Genomic DNA, 16,179 nt, shown 5'->3' with positions numbered 1-16,179 from the left:
GCCAACAGAACCCCATACAGCTCTTTTAACCTATTATTTGGCACATGTGAAAATAGTTCATGTTCATGGTTGTTAAAAGTGCATCGGGCTGTTAACTTCAATTCTGTGATAAGTTGATTATACAGTGTTTTGTCTCATGAAGTACCATGACTGTGTGATTGCTCCTAAGATCTAGTGTTATGCACAAGTTGTGATCATATCCATGTGATTACTTAAGAACAACAAAATAGCCTACTTGTGTTAGATTCTTAGAGTGGCTGCAATAAAAATGTGAGCATTGAGATATTGTGGTCTCTCTCTCTCTCTCTCTCTCTCTCTCTCTCTCTCTCAGCCCTGAGTTCATGTCTGATGATCCCTGATGAAGTAGAAGGTGAGAACAAACTGAGCCTTTTCTTTTGTCTGAATGCTTTCATTTCGACCAAAGCTTTCCATCTATTTGGAAGGAAAGCATTTCTAACATGTCTAATGTGAAAGAAAGTATTTTCATTCTTGCTATATTTGGTTCATTCAATCATTGCCTTTTTGATAGCTGGGATAACTAGCGAGGTCGAGGTCTAACGAGGTCAGCAATACAGTGTCCACCTACTCTTGCCTTTGGCCCAGGACATTTAACCAAAGATCCTTGATTACCAGCTCCGCTTTAACCCTCTCTGATTTAACCATGCATGAAGGCACAGAACATTCTCCATATGTCAGTACGGTATACGTGTTGATTTAAAGTGATGGTTCAGAGTAATTTCACCCTAGGGTCCTTTGAAACATGACCCCAAGCCAAACACCCTCCCAGAACCTGTTTTCCCTTGGTCGAACCCTGGTCGAGTAGCGCTGTCAGAAACGAATGACTTTCTGCAGGCGTAATGGAACCAACTTTTATCTCGTCAATTACTCTACTAATAATGCCCTGAATGGTACGAAACTTCTACAATAGTACAACTATGTTCTTTACTCATAAAACGAGGATTTGAAAGTTTGTAAGTACACCAGGAGTTTATTTAAATAACACTTGCCTGATGGATGCTACTATCTGCTACTATACCGCTGCGTCGACGTTACTTCCGTGATTTGGGAAAAGCCCGTAAAAGTCCTGGCAAGAAGCATGCATAAGGATGTAGATCCAGGATCCAGGGCTCATGGTGCAAAGGACCCTAGGGTGAAATTACTCCGAACCATCACTTTAAACATACTTTAACTACTCATAACACATTTAAAATCTAATTAGTGAAGCCAAGTCTTTAGGTATAAAGACATAAATGAGAAGACCTTTGTGTGCTTGGTTGTGTGTGATTAAATGTACTGATCATCTAAATATGACTGAACTTTGCTCACTGTGCTGATATTCGCTGTATTGCCATTTGTGTTTGTCTTTACTCCCACAGCTCCCCCTACAGCTGCAGTGGTGGTGGTGTCTCCTCAGAGTCCTTTTTACTCTGGAGAGAGAGTCACTCTGAGGTGTAACATAGCACAGTACACAGACTGGAGTCAGTATAACTGGTACAGAGACAACAGCCAACTTCCCAGTCAGACCAGTCCGACCATCACCATCAGACTCCCACAAGAGGCTGGTCAGTACTGATGCTCTGAGTCTGGACAGAGGAAGTGTCGTCCCCAAACATCTAAACTACGTAAGAAAACGCGTATCAGGTACAAAGGTGAGTCCCTTTTGAAATTCTGCACATTCATTTTACATTAAAAGTGTAAGGACGCTGAGATGACAAGAAAACATAACAGAGAGAATATTGATTCAGGTTTAGAACGGGTTATGTTACAGCATGAAGATTCAATGAAATCTCTAGCCTGGTTAGCACCAGACAACTGGATAGACCTAAAACCAATCAGAGCAATGAGGGAGATGGCGTATGCAGAGCATCTCAACATCTCAACAAACGTTTTTCAAAAACTGCTTCAACATCATCATGATAAGGGTTTTAGGAATATTTGAAATGGTGTGAATGGCCAGACAGACCTGCAGAACAAATTCAAATTTGCCAAAGGTTTGTTTAAGTGCAGGCTATGATCTTCTGTCAGAAAAATGTGAGTGTAATTATGCTGCCTTTGAAAGATAAGGGTGAATGGTAACTATGATTTCTGAGATACCACAGAGTTCTTACCATTTTTCAGTCCATAGAATACATGGCATCCAGCAGTAGTGTTTTTCAACAATTTTGGTATTACCATTAGATGTTCACTGTGTCAGCAGTGGAATAGTGGTGGAAAGTGTAATGGTTAAGGAGCTGGGCTGGTGTGCAGTAGCCTGAAAGTTGTGGGTTCAATTCCTGGCGTCCACTGTTGTGCAAGGCACTTACAGTATACCCAAGCAGCTCTGGGGATAATGTAATCCTTTGTGATATAGTTGAAGTATGGAAGTCACTTTCAACAACAGTGTCTGTTAAATGAATACATGTAAGTTTTACTACTAAAATGTGTCCCTACATTTTACAATATGTACTACTGACTGTGGTGACTTTCATTTCCAATAAACCAAACTAGAAGAAAAGCCAACTCCAACAATCAGTTCAAACAAAGTGGCACCAGTATTCACTGGAAACTCAGTTATCCTGAGATGTGACATGGGCCAGTCTACTGGATGGAGATTCTACTGGTACAGACACACACATACCTCTGATCCTGTGGCCCAGACTGATGGAAACTCCTACAGCATCAGCTCTGTTAAAGTCTCTGATGGAGGACAGTACTGGTGCAGAGCTGGGAGAGGAGACCCAGTCTACTACACACACTACAGCAATGAGGTGTGGGTGAAGGTCAAACGTGAGTTTTTTTGTGGCCTATAATACATTTCTGACATTTTGGAAAACTGTAAACGTACCATAACTGATATTGTACGACCTGCTATTTTGACAGAAAGTCCCAAAGCTGTTGCAACCCTCCTGTCCAACTGGACCGACTTCTTCCGTAGAGAGAGGATCACTTTCAGATGCGACATACAGGGAGATCAACACAGAGACTGGCAATACAGCTGGTATAAAAAAGGGATTGTAGCACATATTCCAGTACATACAGGGCATGAGTACACAATAGAGTATGCTGAAGAGTACCACAGTGGTGAGTACAGCTGCAGAGGAACACACAGTAGCTCACAGACATCAGAGACCAGTGAACCTGTCAGAATTACAGTGTCAGGTGAGTGGATAATTGTTAAAAGAAAATGGTGTAAATACTGTATGTGTGCTTGATAAATGTATTAATGATATAATTAATAGGACATTCACATGTTCGATTATTTTTTTAATGATTATTATGTAGTATTCATGGTTTGCATACATGTCTAAAACGTGGTTTATATATATTTTTTTATATGCTAATCACAAACAGAAATTCACATTTTATATGAAAATATTCTAATCACAAATAGAAAAACCAAATCCAGTTCTTAGAGGACCTCCACAGACCTGGCTGACTGAAGGCGACTCAGTGACTCTGAGCTGTGAGGTTAGAGGCTCCACTACAGGCTGGAGATTCCACTGGTACAAAACTGAAAGCAGAGGATATTATGTAGATCTTTCAGACAGCATCAGAGGAGCTGGAGGATCCTACACTCTCAGCCCTGCTGCTCTTAGACACACAGGGGTTTATGTGTGCAGTGCAGAGAGAGGAGAGCCAGCCTATCACACAGAGTTCAGCAATCCTCACCCGCTCTGGGTCACAGGTGAGTTCATTATTTACAGTGGCTTTGTGGATGTGTTTTGATCTCGGAGCTCAGAGCTCAGCTCTTACTCTGGGTCACAGGTGATGTACACTTTTTATTGCAATGCTGATGAGTTTTACTGTGAAACAACTGTTCAGAACATGGCTGTTGTTTTGTCCTAAAATAAACATTTTCAGACATAAACTGTTTTCCCTATTTGATTTAGGTCATTCTCCTCCATCCTCCCTGGTTGTCCATCTCAATAGAAATCATCATTTTGATTATGAGTTTCTTTCCCTAAGCTGTGTGGGGAGCGTAAACTTAACTGGATGGAGATTGAGATGGTTCACAGGAAAATGGAGATTGTCAGGGAATAAAATGTGTCCCACTGGTTGGACAGAAGCAGGATCCACCTGTAGAACAGAAAAAGCAATTTCATCAGACAGTGGAGTTTACTGGTGTCAGTCTGAGTCTGGAGAGCAGAGTAATCCTGTCAACATCACAGTACACAGTGAGTAAACCTTCAGTAAATATTGACATATTTTTTAAACATATTTACTTCATTGTCATGAACAAACCATGATTAATTGTTAACATACATATAATTATCTAATGGAGTTATAACATCACTGTTCAGTGGAAGTGATGTTTCCCTTTCCCCCCCCTCTTCTTGTACCTTAAGCATACTGTAATGCTTCCTCCTTCTTAAGCATACTGTAATGCTTCCTCCTTCTTAAGCATACTGTAATGCTTCCTCCTTCTTAAGCATACTGTAATGCTTCCTCCTTCTTAAGCATACTGTAATAGGATATTATGGGCCAATCCCAAAGTGAGCCCTGAGGACTAAGGACTAAAGACTCACAGACTTAATTGATCTCAGGTGCTAAATGAGTAAGTGTGTGAGGCCACATGGGCTCAGATAGGTATAAATGGGTTTGGGACAGCACTTCACGAGATCACATGTTACCTTGGTGACGTTTCATAACAAAGATGTTGCTGATACTTGCCGGTTTGGGAATTTTCATTTTAAGTTTGTTGCTTTTCACATGGCCAAGGCACAGGAGATGCCTGCCTGATTCCAACTCTTGTTTTACAAGCTGGTTGTGTGTCATGCAGTGGTTTACCTTTATCATTTTCGGATTTCCCTATGGTCTCTGCGGTAAACGCCACAACACTTTGAACTGTGGGTAATTCCCTTTGGTGAAGTCTACACTGATGCAGACTCACGGAAAGGCCTCGGTAAGTGTGTACTCAAACCCTCACGCCAGGCTTGGAATCTCACCATTTTAGGGGCAAGGCCACTTGGCCTTCAGTTGGGCATATTTGGTGGGGGGCACAAAGGCCACATGTCAGGGCACCAAGGCCAAAGTTAACTATACAGTAGTATGCTATAAAAATGATCAAAGTTGTATTCACTGCAGTAGACCTGCATCACTGTATGAAACATTACAAAAACATAAAACATGACATATTACATATAACTGTAAATCATCTGATCATCTAATATTTTCAGATATTGTGATATCATGAGAGGCTACACGGCTCTCGGCGGGACAGTTCAGCAGTGCAAGGACACAAATTTAGGGTACAACGAATGTTTTTAATAAAGTTCTGGGGAATTAACAAAAAGGTAACTAAGGATAAGGTTGATCGTTCAACCGTCAAAACTTAAACAAGGTCTCTTCAACCGAAAAGTCATAGTCCCGATTCCCTCAGGTAAATCTCTTTGTGAAAACAAGTCTTCAGCCTTACTTTAGACAGCACCGCAGCCCGTGGCCAATCCGGTGGTAAGTATTCCAGTCTTCAGGTAAGTATTCCAGTCTTCAGGTAAGTATTCCAGTCTTCAGGTAAGTATTCCAGTCTTCAGGTAGAAAGTGCCACTTCGACCGTCTGTAGCTCCTCTGAGAGCACAACTTGAGCTTGTCTCTCAAATCCCACACTCACCAACTGTGTCTCTGGGCCTTAAAAAGCCCTTCAGCTCATCAGGCCCTGATCGGTCTCAGGTGTGTTGGGATATCGTGTGTTTGAGGGGTGGAGTTTCCAACTCCCCCAGCAGATGGAGCCAAAGCTGTCCGTGACTGCAGCCATCTCAGGGGAACGTAGCGGCCCTCCAGAACGCAGCCTCTCGTGACATCACACATCCCCCCCCTCGAGACCGACGTCCTCGTCGGGGTGAAGGAGGCGAAGAAGGCGTCGCGCCGGGACAGGGCATCCGCATTGCCGTGGCGCTTGCCAGCCCTGTGAACAACAGAAAAGTTAAATGCTTGCAAGCTTAAAAACCATCTGGTAATCCTACTGTTAGTCTCCCGGTTCCTGGCCATCCACTGTAGAGGGGCATGATCCGACACCACTGTGAACCGTCGTCCCAGGAGGTAGAACCGCAGGGATTCCAGGGCCCAGGTCACAGCGAGGCATTCCTTTTCCACAGTGGAATAGTTCTTCTCCCTTGGAAGTAGCTTCCTGCTGAGGTAGAGAACGGGATGTTCCTCACCGTCATGTGCCTGGGCGAGTACAGCACCCAGACCCACCTCAGAAGCGTCCGCCTGGACAATGAAGTCCTTCTTGAAGTCCGGCGCCACCAGGATCGGACTGGAACACAGGACTTGCTTCAGGTCGACGAAGGCCGCCTCCGCCTCGGGAGTCCACCTCACCATTTGTGAGTGGCGTTTGGTTGTCAGCTCTGTTAGAGGTGCAGCAATGGTAGCAAAATCCGTAATAAACCGTCTGTAGTAGCCGGCTAGGCCCAAAAATGACCTCACCTGTTTTTTGGTGATGGGCCGTGGCCAGTCCTGTATGGCCCGCAACTTGGCTTCCTGAGGCTTGACCGCCCAATGGTGTACCCCAGGTAGTTCGTCTCGCTGAAGGCCAGCCTACACTTTTTTGGGTTTGCCGTGAGCCCTGCTTCCCCGAGTGAATCAATCACAGCCTGTACTCGGGGCAAGTGGCTGGCCCAATCGGGACTTTGGATGACTACATCGTCCAAATATGCTGCAGCGTACCTCTTGTGGGGTGCGAGGACGCGGTCCATCAAACGCTGGAACGTGGCAGGCGCTCCGTGGAGACCAAACGGGAGCCGGGTATACTGGTAGAGCCCCCCTGGTGTGGCAAAGGCCGTCTTCACCTTCGACGCCGGGGTCAGGGGCACCTGCCAGTAGCCTTTGGTGAGGTCAAGGGTGGTTATGAAGCGAGCATGCCCCAAGGAGTCTATCAAGTCATCCACCCGAGGCATGGGGTATGCATCAAACTCGGACACTTCATTTAATTTCCGATAGTCATTACAAAATCGTACCGACCCGTCTGGTTTGGGAACCAGTACAATGGGACTTGCCCAGGCACTTTGGGACTCTTCGATCACCCCCAGCTCCAGCATCTTCCTTACCTCCTCCTGAATCACCACTTTACGAGCCTCCGGCACGCGGTAAGGGCGCTGGTTTACCGTTTTGCCAGGCATGGTGCGGATCTCGTGTTGGACCACCTCCGTGTGCCCAGGTAGGGAGGAGAAGACATCTCGGTTGCGATCCACCAACTCCAGGGCCATCTGCCGTTGATGTGGGGACAGGCTTGGACCCACCTGAACCTCTTCTCTCCCTGGTTCCTTGGTCTCTGTGGGGGGTAGACAACTGAACAACGCCTCTCTGGCGTGCCACTTCTTTAACAGGTTAACATGGTAAATCTGCTCAGGCTTTCTTTTATCCGGTTGCCTCACCTTGTAGTTTACCTCTCCCACCCGTTCAATGACCTCATATGGCCCCTGCCAGGTTGCCAGGAATTTGCACTCCACGGTTGGCACCAGGACCAGCACTCGGTCCCCGGGCTTAAACTCTCTGGGTTGAGCAGATCTATTGTAGGAGGCTTGTTGTTGCCGTTGTGCAGTCTCCATGTGTTCACGCATCATGGGATAGACAGCCTTCATTCTCTCTCTCATGGCCCCGACATGCTCGATCAGGGTCCGCTGTCGGCACGGTTGCTCCTCCCAGGCCTCCTTGGCGATGTCCAGCAGTCCTCGGGGTCTGTAAGACAGCAAGAGCTCAAAGGGTGAAAAACCAGTAGACGATTGAGGTACCTCTCTCACCGCAAACAGTAGGTACGGTAGCAGCTGATCCCAGTTGCGCCCATCTTCCCCGATCGCCTTCCGCAGCATGGATTTTAGGGTTTTGTTAAAACGTTCGACGAGCCCGTCTGTCTGGGGGTGGTAGACCGACGTTCTCAGCTGTTTGATTTTCAGCAGAGTACAGAGTTCTTTCATAACTTTGGACATGAATGGACTCCCTTGGTCTGTCAATATCTCCTTCGGGAGCCCCAGACTAGTTGACAGAAGGAACAACTCCTTGGCGATCTGTTTGGACGTAGCCTTCCTCAGCGGGATGGCCTCCGGATATCGGGTTGCATAGTCCAGGATGACCAGAATGTACTGATGTCCCCTGGAACTCTTCGGTAAGGGCCAACGATGTCCAGTCCAATTCTCTCAAACGGGGTCTCGATAATGGGCAAGGGAATGAGCGGGTTTCTATATGTGGGCTTTGGCGCCACCCGCTGACACTCAGGGCAACCACGACAATAGTTCTCTATCTCTTTGTGCACCCCTGGCCAAAAGAAGCGTCGCAAGATCCTTTCTTTCGTTTTCTCCACCCCTAGGTGGGCCCCTAGCGGGTGGGTGTGTGCTAGGTTGAGTACGGTGGCCCGGTGGGGCTGTGGTACAAGGAGCTGTTCATGCACCTCACCATTTTTCTGTACCACCTGATACACTAACCCCCGGTTTACTGCAAAATGGGGGTAGGTAGGGCTTGTCCTATCCCCTAGCACCACTCCCTCTATCACCTGCACATTCTTCAAAGCATTTGTAAGAGTGGGATCCTGTAACTGGGCTGTACCATACTGGCCTGTGAGAGGGGGAAGCTCTTTGGTGCCATGGACGTCTTCCTCGCTGGAGATTGGAGCACTTCCTGGGACCATGTTCTCTTCCTCCGTGTCTGGACCAGTCTCTGAGTCAGCCTGGGCACCTGCCATCCCTGCAAGAGCACAGGCTGGAGTTAATGGTTCTGAGGGTTGTATTTGCGTGTTCTCCGGATACGTCTTACCTCTCTGCTTCCGAGGTACTCGGGTCAGCCTCTCCTGAGTCTCCCTCCACAGTTGGTGAAAGGCTGGGCAGTCTCGCCCAATTAGGACAGGAACGGGTAGGGAATCAACCACACCCGCTGTCGTGAGGATGGTTCCCCTGGTGGTGGTCATTGCGAGTTCAGTGGTGGGGTAGTCTCTGGTGTCTCCATGGACACAGGAGACCGGGAGGACTTTCCCTGGGGTCAGATACGATGAATCCACCAGATCCTTATGCACCAGGGTGACCCGGCTACCGGAATCTAGCAGAGCCTCCACATCATGGTGATTCACCGTCACCGGGCAGGTGGGGGGTCGTTCTTGGGCGCCATCGACGACTCCCACGAGTGAAGCAAAAAGGTGGGCGGGTGGTGAGCTGGAGGACTCAGCAGTGGGCATAGGCTCATCCGCTGGTTTCCCACACTGCCAGGAGATGTGTCCCATCTCCCCACATCGGTAACACTGGCGGGTTTCACTCTCCCGGTGTCCTCTTCCTGGTGCCGGCTGGTTTCGGGCTCCCCCTGGAGCCTGGACAGCTCCTGAAGTGGCTGGATTGGATCCCTTGGGGTTCTTTGGACGGGCTCCTCCCGTCTGTGGCGGGGACGCACTCTGGGGCTCCTTCCTGGAAGCCCGAAGCATCTCTGCTGTGGCTTGGTACCTTTCCACGGCTTCCACAGTTAGGTCCGCTGTCGTCAAGGCCTGTTGACTAATGAGCCGTTTCGCCTCATAAGGCAGGGCCCGTAAGTATTTGTCCACCACCACGGCCTCCACTACTGCAGCTGTCGTACTCTTCTCCGGGTCCAGCCATTTCCTCGTGATCCGGACAAGTTCATGCATCTGTGCACGAGGGGGCTGGTCTGGTTGGAAGGTCCAGCTGTGGAACCGCTGGGCCATGCCAAACTTGGTGAGCCCACCTCTGCTGAGGATCTCCGCCTTCAGTGCATCGTAGTCAGTTGCCCTGTCAGAGGCCAGGTCCCGGACAACATTCAGCGATTCCCCCGACAGAAAGGGGGCTAACAATCCAACCCACTGTACCTTGGGCCACGCTTCTCTCGTGGCTGTAGCTTCAAAGGCGTGCAGGTACGCCTCAACGTCATCTGTGGCCCCCATTTTGGTTATAAAATCACTCGCCCTTATTGGGCGGACATTACGAACTGCCAACTGTCTCTGCAATTGCAATTCCTCTGACTTCAGGAGGTTGGCTCTCTTTTGCTCCTCCAAGAGAGCCACGTTCGCTTGCGTCTGGGCTTGCTGGCCAGCCACCAGGGCTTTCAAAATGGCCTCCATTTTGTTTGGCGGGAGGTCTACGGCCAATTTAGAAAATTGGGATATCAGATGTTCAGTGTCCTCCTCTGACATGCACTATTCGCGTTTGAACTTTGCCCGCATTCTCCACCATATGTGATATCATGAGAGGCTACACGGCTCTCGGCGGGACAGTTCAGCAGTGCAAGGACACAAATTTAGGGTACAACGAAGGTTTTTAATAAAGTTCTGGGGAATTAACAAAAAGGTAACTAAGGATAAGGTTGATCGTTCAACCGTCAAAACTTAAACAAGGTCTCTTCAACCGAAAAGTCATAGTCCCGATTCCCTCAGGTAAATCTCTTTGTGAAAACAAGTCTTCAGCCTTACTTTAGACAGCACCGCAGCCCGTGGCCAATCCGGTGGTAAGTATTCCAGTCTTCAGGTAAGTATTCCAGTCTTCAGGTAGAAAGTGCCACTTCGACCGTCTGTAGCTCCTCTGAGAGCACAACTTGAGCTTGTCTCTCAAATCCCACACTCACCAACTGTGTCTCTGGGCCTTAAAAAGCCCTTCAGCTCATCAGGCCCTGATCGGTCTCAGGTGTGTTGGGATATCGTGTGTTTGAGGGGTGGAGTTTCCAACTCCCCCAGCAGATGGAGCCAAAGCTGTCCGTGACTGCAGCCATCTCAGGGGAACGTAGCGGCCCTCCAGAACGCAGCCTCTCGTGACATCACAATATCTAGGCTATATTTAACATTTATTTTATATTTGGCCTGTTATGAAATCATGTATTGAACAATTTAAGCACAGCTCAGCTTTAAGAAACTCAAATAGCCTAGATGCATGCTTAGCATTTTGTGATCATTAAGGCTATTTTCACAAACTCTTATAGTCAGCCGTCCTCTGATTTACCGATATCTAGGCGACATTTGTAATATTTATTTTGTATTTGGCCCGTTATGAAATAATGTGGAACAATTTAAACACATGTAAAACTTAAATCCCAAATTTGGAGACATCCATGTATGTTGAAATTTACTGCAAATTCAAAACGGGATTAGTCTGGAACGGCTAACTGTACAGGAGACTGCTTTACACCTTTCTGTTCGGTAAGGTCTGCTGTTTATTTTGATATATGGTTTGTCATATGTTAAACGAAGGGTTCGTGAAGTATTCCACCGAGATGAATGGGTAGGGAGATGGACGCAAAACCTTCAGTAGAATTTATGATTAAATTGAATATTATTTACTTTTCTCGCGAACCGTTCACCACAGCAATTAGCGGCTAATATCGTTTAAAAGCTGAAAAAAACTCTTTCATGTGATACTTGTGATGTCTGTGTGATGAGTAGGCTACTTCGCGAGTAATTCTGAGAAGAATGGGTTAATTTGGACGCACTTTCTTTCTTTCGCTGTCACTTTCTCCACTGCGTAATTTGCGCTGTGAATGCTAAGATTATTTTGACAGGCCATAGGCTAAATATATATCGCTATTCGTAGGACGCAAAGCAGAATATTTAAAGAAGGGGGCACCAAGGCCACCGTGGCCTATAAACCTCTGATTTTCAAAGGGGCGTCACGGCCAACGCAAGGGGCTACGACGGCCATGGCCGTCGTGGCCGCCGTGAAATTCCTACCCTGCCTCACGCCCTTTGAAATTCGACATTGGGACAGCCCTAAGCCCTTACGAATTTCACAAGAACACGCACCAAAGTCTGTGAGTCTGTGAGTCCGGTCTGTGGGATTGGGCCCATGTAGAGCTGGTCTCAGACAGCATCAGAGGAGCTGGAGGCTCCTCAGCCTTTCTAGGTCACGTGCTGATGTGCATGTCAAGTGACTGCGTACACATGTCAGTGGCTATATGCGCTGAAATCCTGTGATCCCTAAACAAGCTAAAGAACTTCTGATGGTGATGCTGGGCAACTGGTAGGCTGGATAGGCTGGTAAGGAAAGCTGGCTCTGTCGTGGGAGCCGAACTGGAGTGCATCACTTCAATATCAGACAAAAGGACCCTGAACAAACTGATCAGCATCTTGGGCAATGAATGTCATCCACTCCACAGCACTATTGTAAAGCAGAAGAGTCTGATCAGCTGGAGACTACGCTCACTGTCATGCACAACTGACAGACTGAAGAAGTCATTTGTCCCCAGGGCCATTGAACTGTTCAACGCTTCACTTAAGGGTAGAGGAGAGATAGACTTCTCTGCATAGTCTGTTTACATGCTATATTGGGGGCAGCTGTGGCCTACTGGTTAGCGCTTCGGACTTGTAACCAGAGGGTTGCCGGTTCGAACCCCGACCAGTAGGCACGCCTGAAGTGCCCTTGAGCAAGGCACCTAACTGCTCCCCGAGCACCGCTGTTGTTGCAGGCAGCTCACTGCGCCGGGATTAGTGTCATGCAAAATGTGTCATGCAAAATCAGTCTAGGGGTTTAACAGCCAAAGGACACCGAAAGCCAAATGCCAGGAGGAAGAAGGCCTGGCTGTTGTGGATGCAGGCGATTTATAGTCCTGCCAATCAGGCACACCTGAGCACCAACACCTGCTCAACAGGAAGAGAAAGAGCGGTAGATAGCACAGGCACACCAAATAGGGCGGGGTCTAAAACCTGCCAATATCCGTCACAATATATGTTCTTATACTTATATATTGGCACATTTGCACAACCTGCTGGACTGTGGTCGTACTTGATGCTTAATACCTTATACCCAGTACTTTACCAATGGCTGTAATCTTTTTACCTCAACCTATTCTTGCACTGACATAGTTTTGTTATATTATCTTGTCTACTGTATACATTATTCTCTTATATGTCCATATTACTATCCCCACCCTTTCAACTGTATATTGCATCTTGCTCGTGTCTGTTCGCGGGTCCACGACCATGGCACCCTTGACAGGGACAACAAGGAAGACAATCATCCTCAGCTGCACACTGAATTACAGGCTCAGTCCCTGCCCTGTCATGCTTGATCATCATTAAGCACACTATGTTGATATTTGATTTAGTTTATATAGTATATTTAGTATTAAGTATTTTAGTATCATGTTTATCTTCTACTGTGTATACCGTGGAGTTTTTTGTATGTATATTACTTTTTCTGCTGTGCATGTTGTGTGTGATGTCTGTATGCTACTGAGACCTTGAATTTCCCCTTTGGGATCATTAAAGTATCTATCTATCTATCTCTATCTATACTACAGAGCAAGGTTGATTGCTTATTCAGGTAACATTGGGAGTCACCATGATCTCACAAATATGTTACTTCAGAAGCAATGCATGCAGTAAAGCTTTCTTTTAGAGATCAGCTTACTGGGGGAAGACATTAACTTTGCTTGTTTTTTTTTCTTACCTAGTCGTATTTACACTGATGTATGGTGTCTGCTCTCTGTTCCATTGTCATATCAAATACAAATTGGATTTATTGTGACTGTTGTGTGCTTCATAGATGGAGATGTGATCTTGCAGACTCCTGTCCATCCTGTGACTGAGGGAGGTCCTCTGACTCTGCACTGTAGATATCGCTACCAGACATCACACATCAGTGCTGACTTCTATAAAGATGGGACACTCCTGCAGACCTCCACCACAGGAGAGATGACCATCCCTGCAGTCTCAAAGTCACATGAAGGCCTCTATAAGTGCAGGATCCCAAAGAGAGGAGAGTCACCAGAGAGCTGCATCATAGTAAAGGGTAAAGCTTAAATAATCATATTTTCAAATATATGCAATGATTTCATGCAAAATAACATGACATACACACTGCAAAAAATGATATCTTACCAAGTGTTATAATCTTATATTAAGATAAAAAAAAGCTAGTATTGTATCTAGAATTATTTTTAGTATTAAGATACTTTGAGCTTTAAGATTTAAGAACAGAGTCTTAAATGAAGATAAAATTACTTAATCCACTAGCAGATGCATTTACTTGTTTTTATGTCTTAATTGAAGAAGATTTTGACTTTTAAGTCAAATAATCTTAAAAGAAAACTTAAAGTAAGTATCTTTATACTAAAAACAATGCTAACTACGTATATTTTTCTATCTTAATATAAGATTATAACACTTAGTAAGATATCTTTTTTTGCAGTGCATGCAATTCCAGCCTCAAATTCCGAATCTGCCGAGCCAATGGCAGTGAAGGTGGTCACTGGACTGGTTGTCATCTCTGCCATGCTTAGACTATCAGTTTGGATGTATGGTTTAAAGAAGCCACAAGGTAAACACTCAAGAGTGCCCACATTGTTGTCTGATTTCTATGTAAATGATAAAGGATTGATGTGTTGTCTCTTGTTCCACAACAGGACCTGCCACACAGGCATCTGTGCTGTAAGTTATTTTTGCATGGGTACAACAACTTTTATAGGGTGGTAATATTACAATGAATTATCATGCCAAGATGTCCATACATATACTGTTTAAAATATGTTCTAATTTCTCAGAATAGGTATTATTTATTTCTACATGGCATCTATTTCTGGTACAACTGATGTTCTAGTACTCTGTTTCCCTCTAGGGGTCAGCAATGCCAGAACACCAATCAGAACCCGGACCAGAGTCAGCCTGGAGGAAGTAATGGGGCCGCATCAGAATATGTGCCAATGAAAAGAGGTACCACATACATACAAGGGCAAATGTAATCACTGCATGTCATAGTAGCATTCGCCTATGTGGAATATTGAACTCTGAAATCTCTTCCAGTTATAGATACTACACACACCTATGCCAACCTCAACCTAAAGTGTGTGCCTCAGCAAAGAGGTGAGTTTATTTGATGAATATTTTCACACATTTTCTCACATCATAGTTAGGGGGTACTCAAATTATGTCATTATGTCAAGTGACCTGTGCCTACTGTGAGTACGCACTTAGTCTTAACTCTCTTAATTACACAACCAAAATAAGACAATGGAATGTTGAAAACGAATTAATATATCATCATGTCTGTGTTACTTAAAAGAATGACAGCATCATTAACTACTGCTGTGTTTTCTAACTAACATTTACAATCACAAAAAATAGCTGAATAAAAACAAATAAAAGTGTTTTTTTTTTAATTGAAGGAATCTTTCTCTTCCCATCTCTAGATAGCAAATATGTATATGAAGTAATGGCTCCTATAACAGCAAGAGCAGACATCCAGAGAAATGGAGCCTGACTGACTGTGTCGAAATCCAAGCACAAAATGTGATGTTTTGCCTCAGCTGTCCCAGTACAACAACATATCCCTGATGGTGATTGTGCTAGTTTTTTATCAGATCAGTCTAATAGTAGAACGGCGTTGATTCAAGTTAAGACAATTTAATTAGATATTTTGTGGCATAATAGTTTACGTTTTGCAATTGATTTCAATTTGGCCAGAATCCTGTCTTCAGAATTTAAAAAATAAAAAAAGTGTAGTAGTTTATTTTTGAGTATCTTTGAGTGTCTTGAAAAGTGCTAGACAAATTAAGTGTCTTATTATTATCACTATTATTATCTACTTGTACTGTACCAACTTTTATTTAAAAAAAAAATTGATGTGAATAGCATTTACATATTAAACATTTGTAATTTTAATTTATGTGAAATGCTTTATCATTTGTAGGTTACATTATTTTTATTTTATTTTATTTTACCTTAAATTTAGCAGACACTTCTTGACCAAAGTGACTTACATATGTCAGCTATATTACAAGGGATCACATTGTCCCCGGAGCAACTTGGGGTTAAGTGCCTTGCTCAAGGGCACAAGGGTGGAAGCCGGGAATTAGATATGCCAATAGTTTAACAGGGCAATGGTTTGGTCTAATTAGGGTTATGGCCAATATTTGACAACATTTTGGCAGAATGCTTACAGAGACTGCCGCAGAATCACTGATGGCGACTAGGGGTGTAAATCTCTCATGTAAAAGACGATACGATTCGCATCTAGATACATGGGCACGATTCGATACAAGAAAAGATACATGTTTATAAAAAATGATTCAGTACGATTTGATGCGATGCAATTCGATGCAATTCGATGCAGTTCAAGAATGGAAAGCATTCTGAAAGATTTTTTATCATTTGCTCAGGGTGCACATTAATTTTATATTATCAATTATCATGGTCATGGTTGTCAATTAGGCAAAAAAATGTGTGAATATGATTATCTAAACTGAGGTTTGTTTCATATACTGTATTGAAATGAAAAAATAATAGTCTACATT

At 44.9% G+C, this 16,179-nt stretch overlaps 1 protein-coding gene and 1 long non-coding RNA gene across 2 annotated transcripts; both read left to right on the top strand.

Annotated features, from left to right (window-relative positions):
- Positions 1 to 1,096: 1,096 nt before the first annotated feature.
- LOC143127047 (Fc receptor-like protein 5) lies at positions 1,097 to 14,267 on the top strand. Its single transcript, XM_076288348.1, has 9 exons — positions 1,097 to 1,133; positions 1,377 to 1,562; positions 2,488 to 2,766; positions 2,860 to 3,138; positions 3,371 to 3,664; positions 3,870 to 4,154; positions 13,434 to 13,679; positions 14,079 to 14,221; positions 14,262 to 14,267. The coding sequence occupies exons 1-9, from the start codon at positions 1,097 to 1,099 to the stop codon at positions 14,265 to 14,267; spliced, it is 1,755 nt and encodes a 584-aa protein (XP_076144463.1).
- Positions 14,268 to 14,290: 23 nt separating this feature from the next.
- Positions 14,291 to 15,293, top strand: LOC143127387 (uncharacterized). The gene is made up of 4 exons (XR_012987587.1): positions 14,291 to 14,317; positions 14,505 to 14,599; positions 14,690 to 14,749; positions 15,076 to 15,293. It is a non-coding gene; the product is annotated as an uncharacterized LOC143127387 (long non-coding RNA).
- The last annotated feature ends 886 nt before the right edge of the window (positions 15,294 to 16,179 follow it).

This window comes from Alosa pseudoharengus, unplaced genomic scaffold (genome assembly GCF_046254945.1).
Source record: "Alosa pseudoharengus isolate Yale_2024_CS ecotype anadromous, Long Island Sound unplaced genomic scaffold, YU_APseudo_1.1 YU_APseudo_1.1_scf_17, whole genome shotgun sequence".
In the NCBI taxonomy this organism is placed as follows: domain Eukaryota; kingdom Metazoa; phylum Chordata; class Actinopteri; order Clupeiformes; family Clupeidae; genus Alosa; species Alosa pseudoharengus.
Note: the sequence above shows the minus strand (reverse complement) of the source record. Positions and strands in the feature narration are given on the sequence as shown.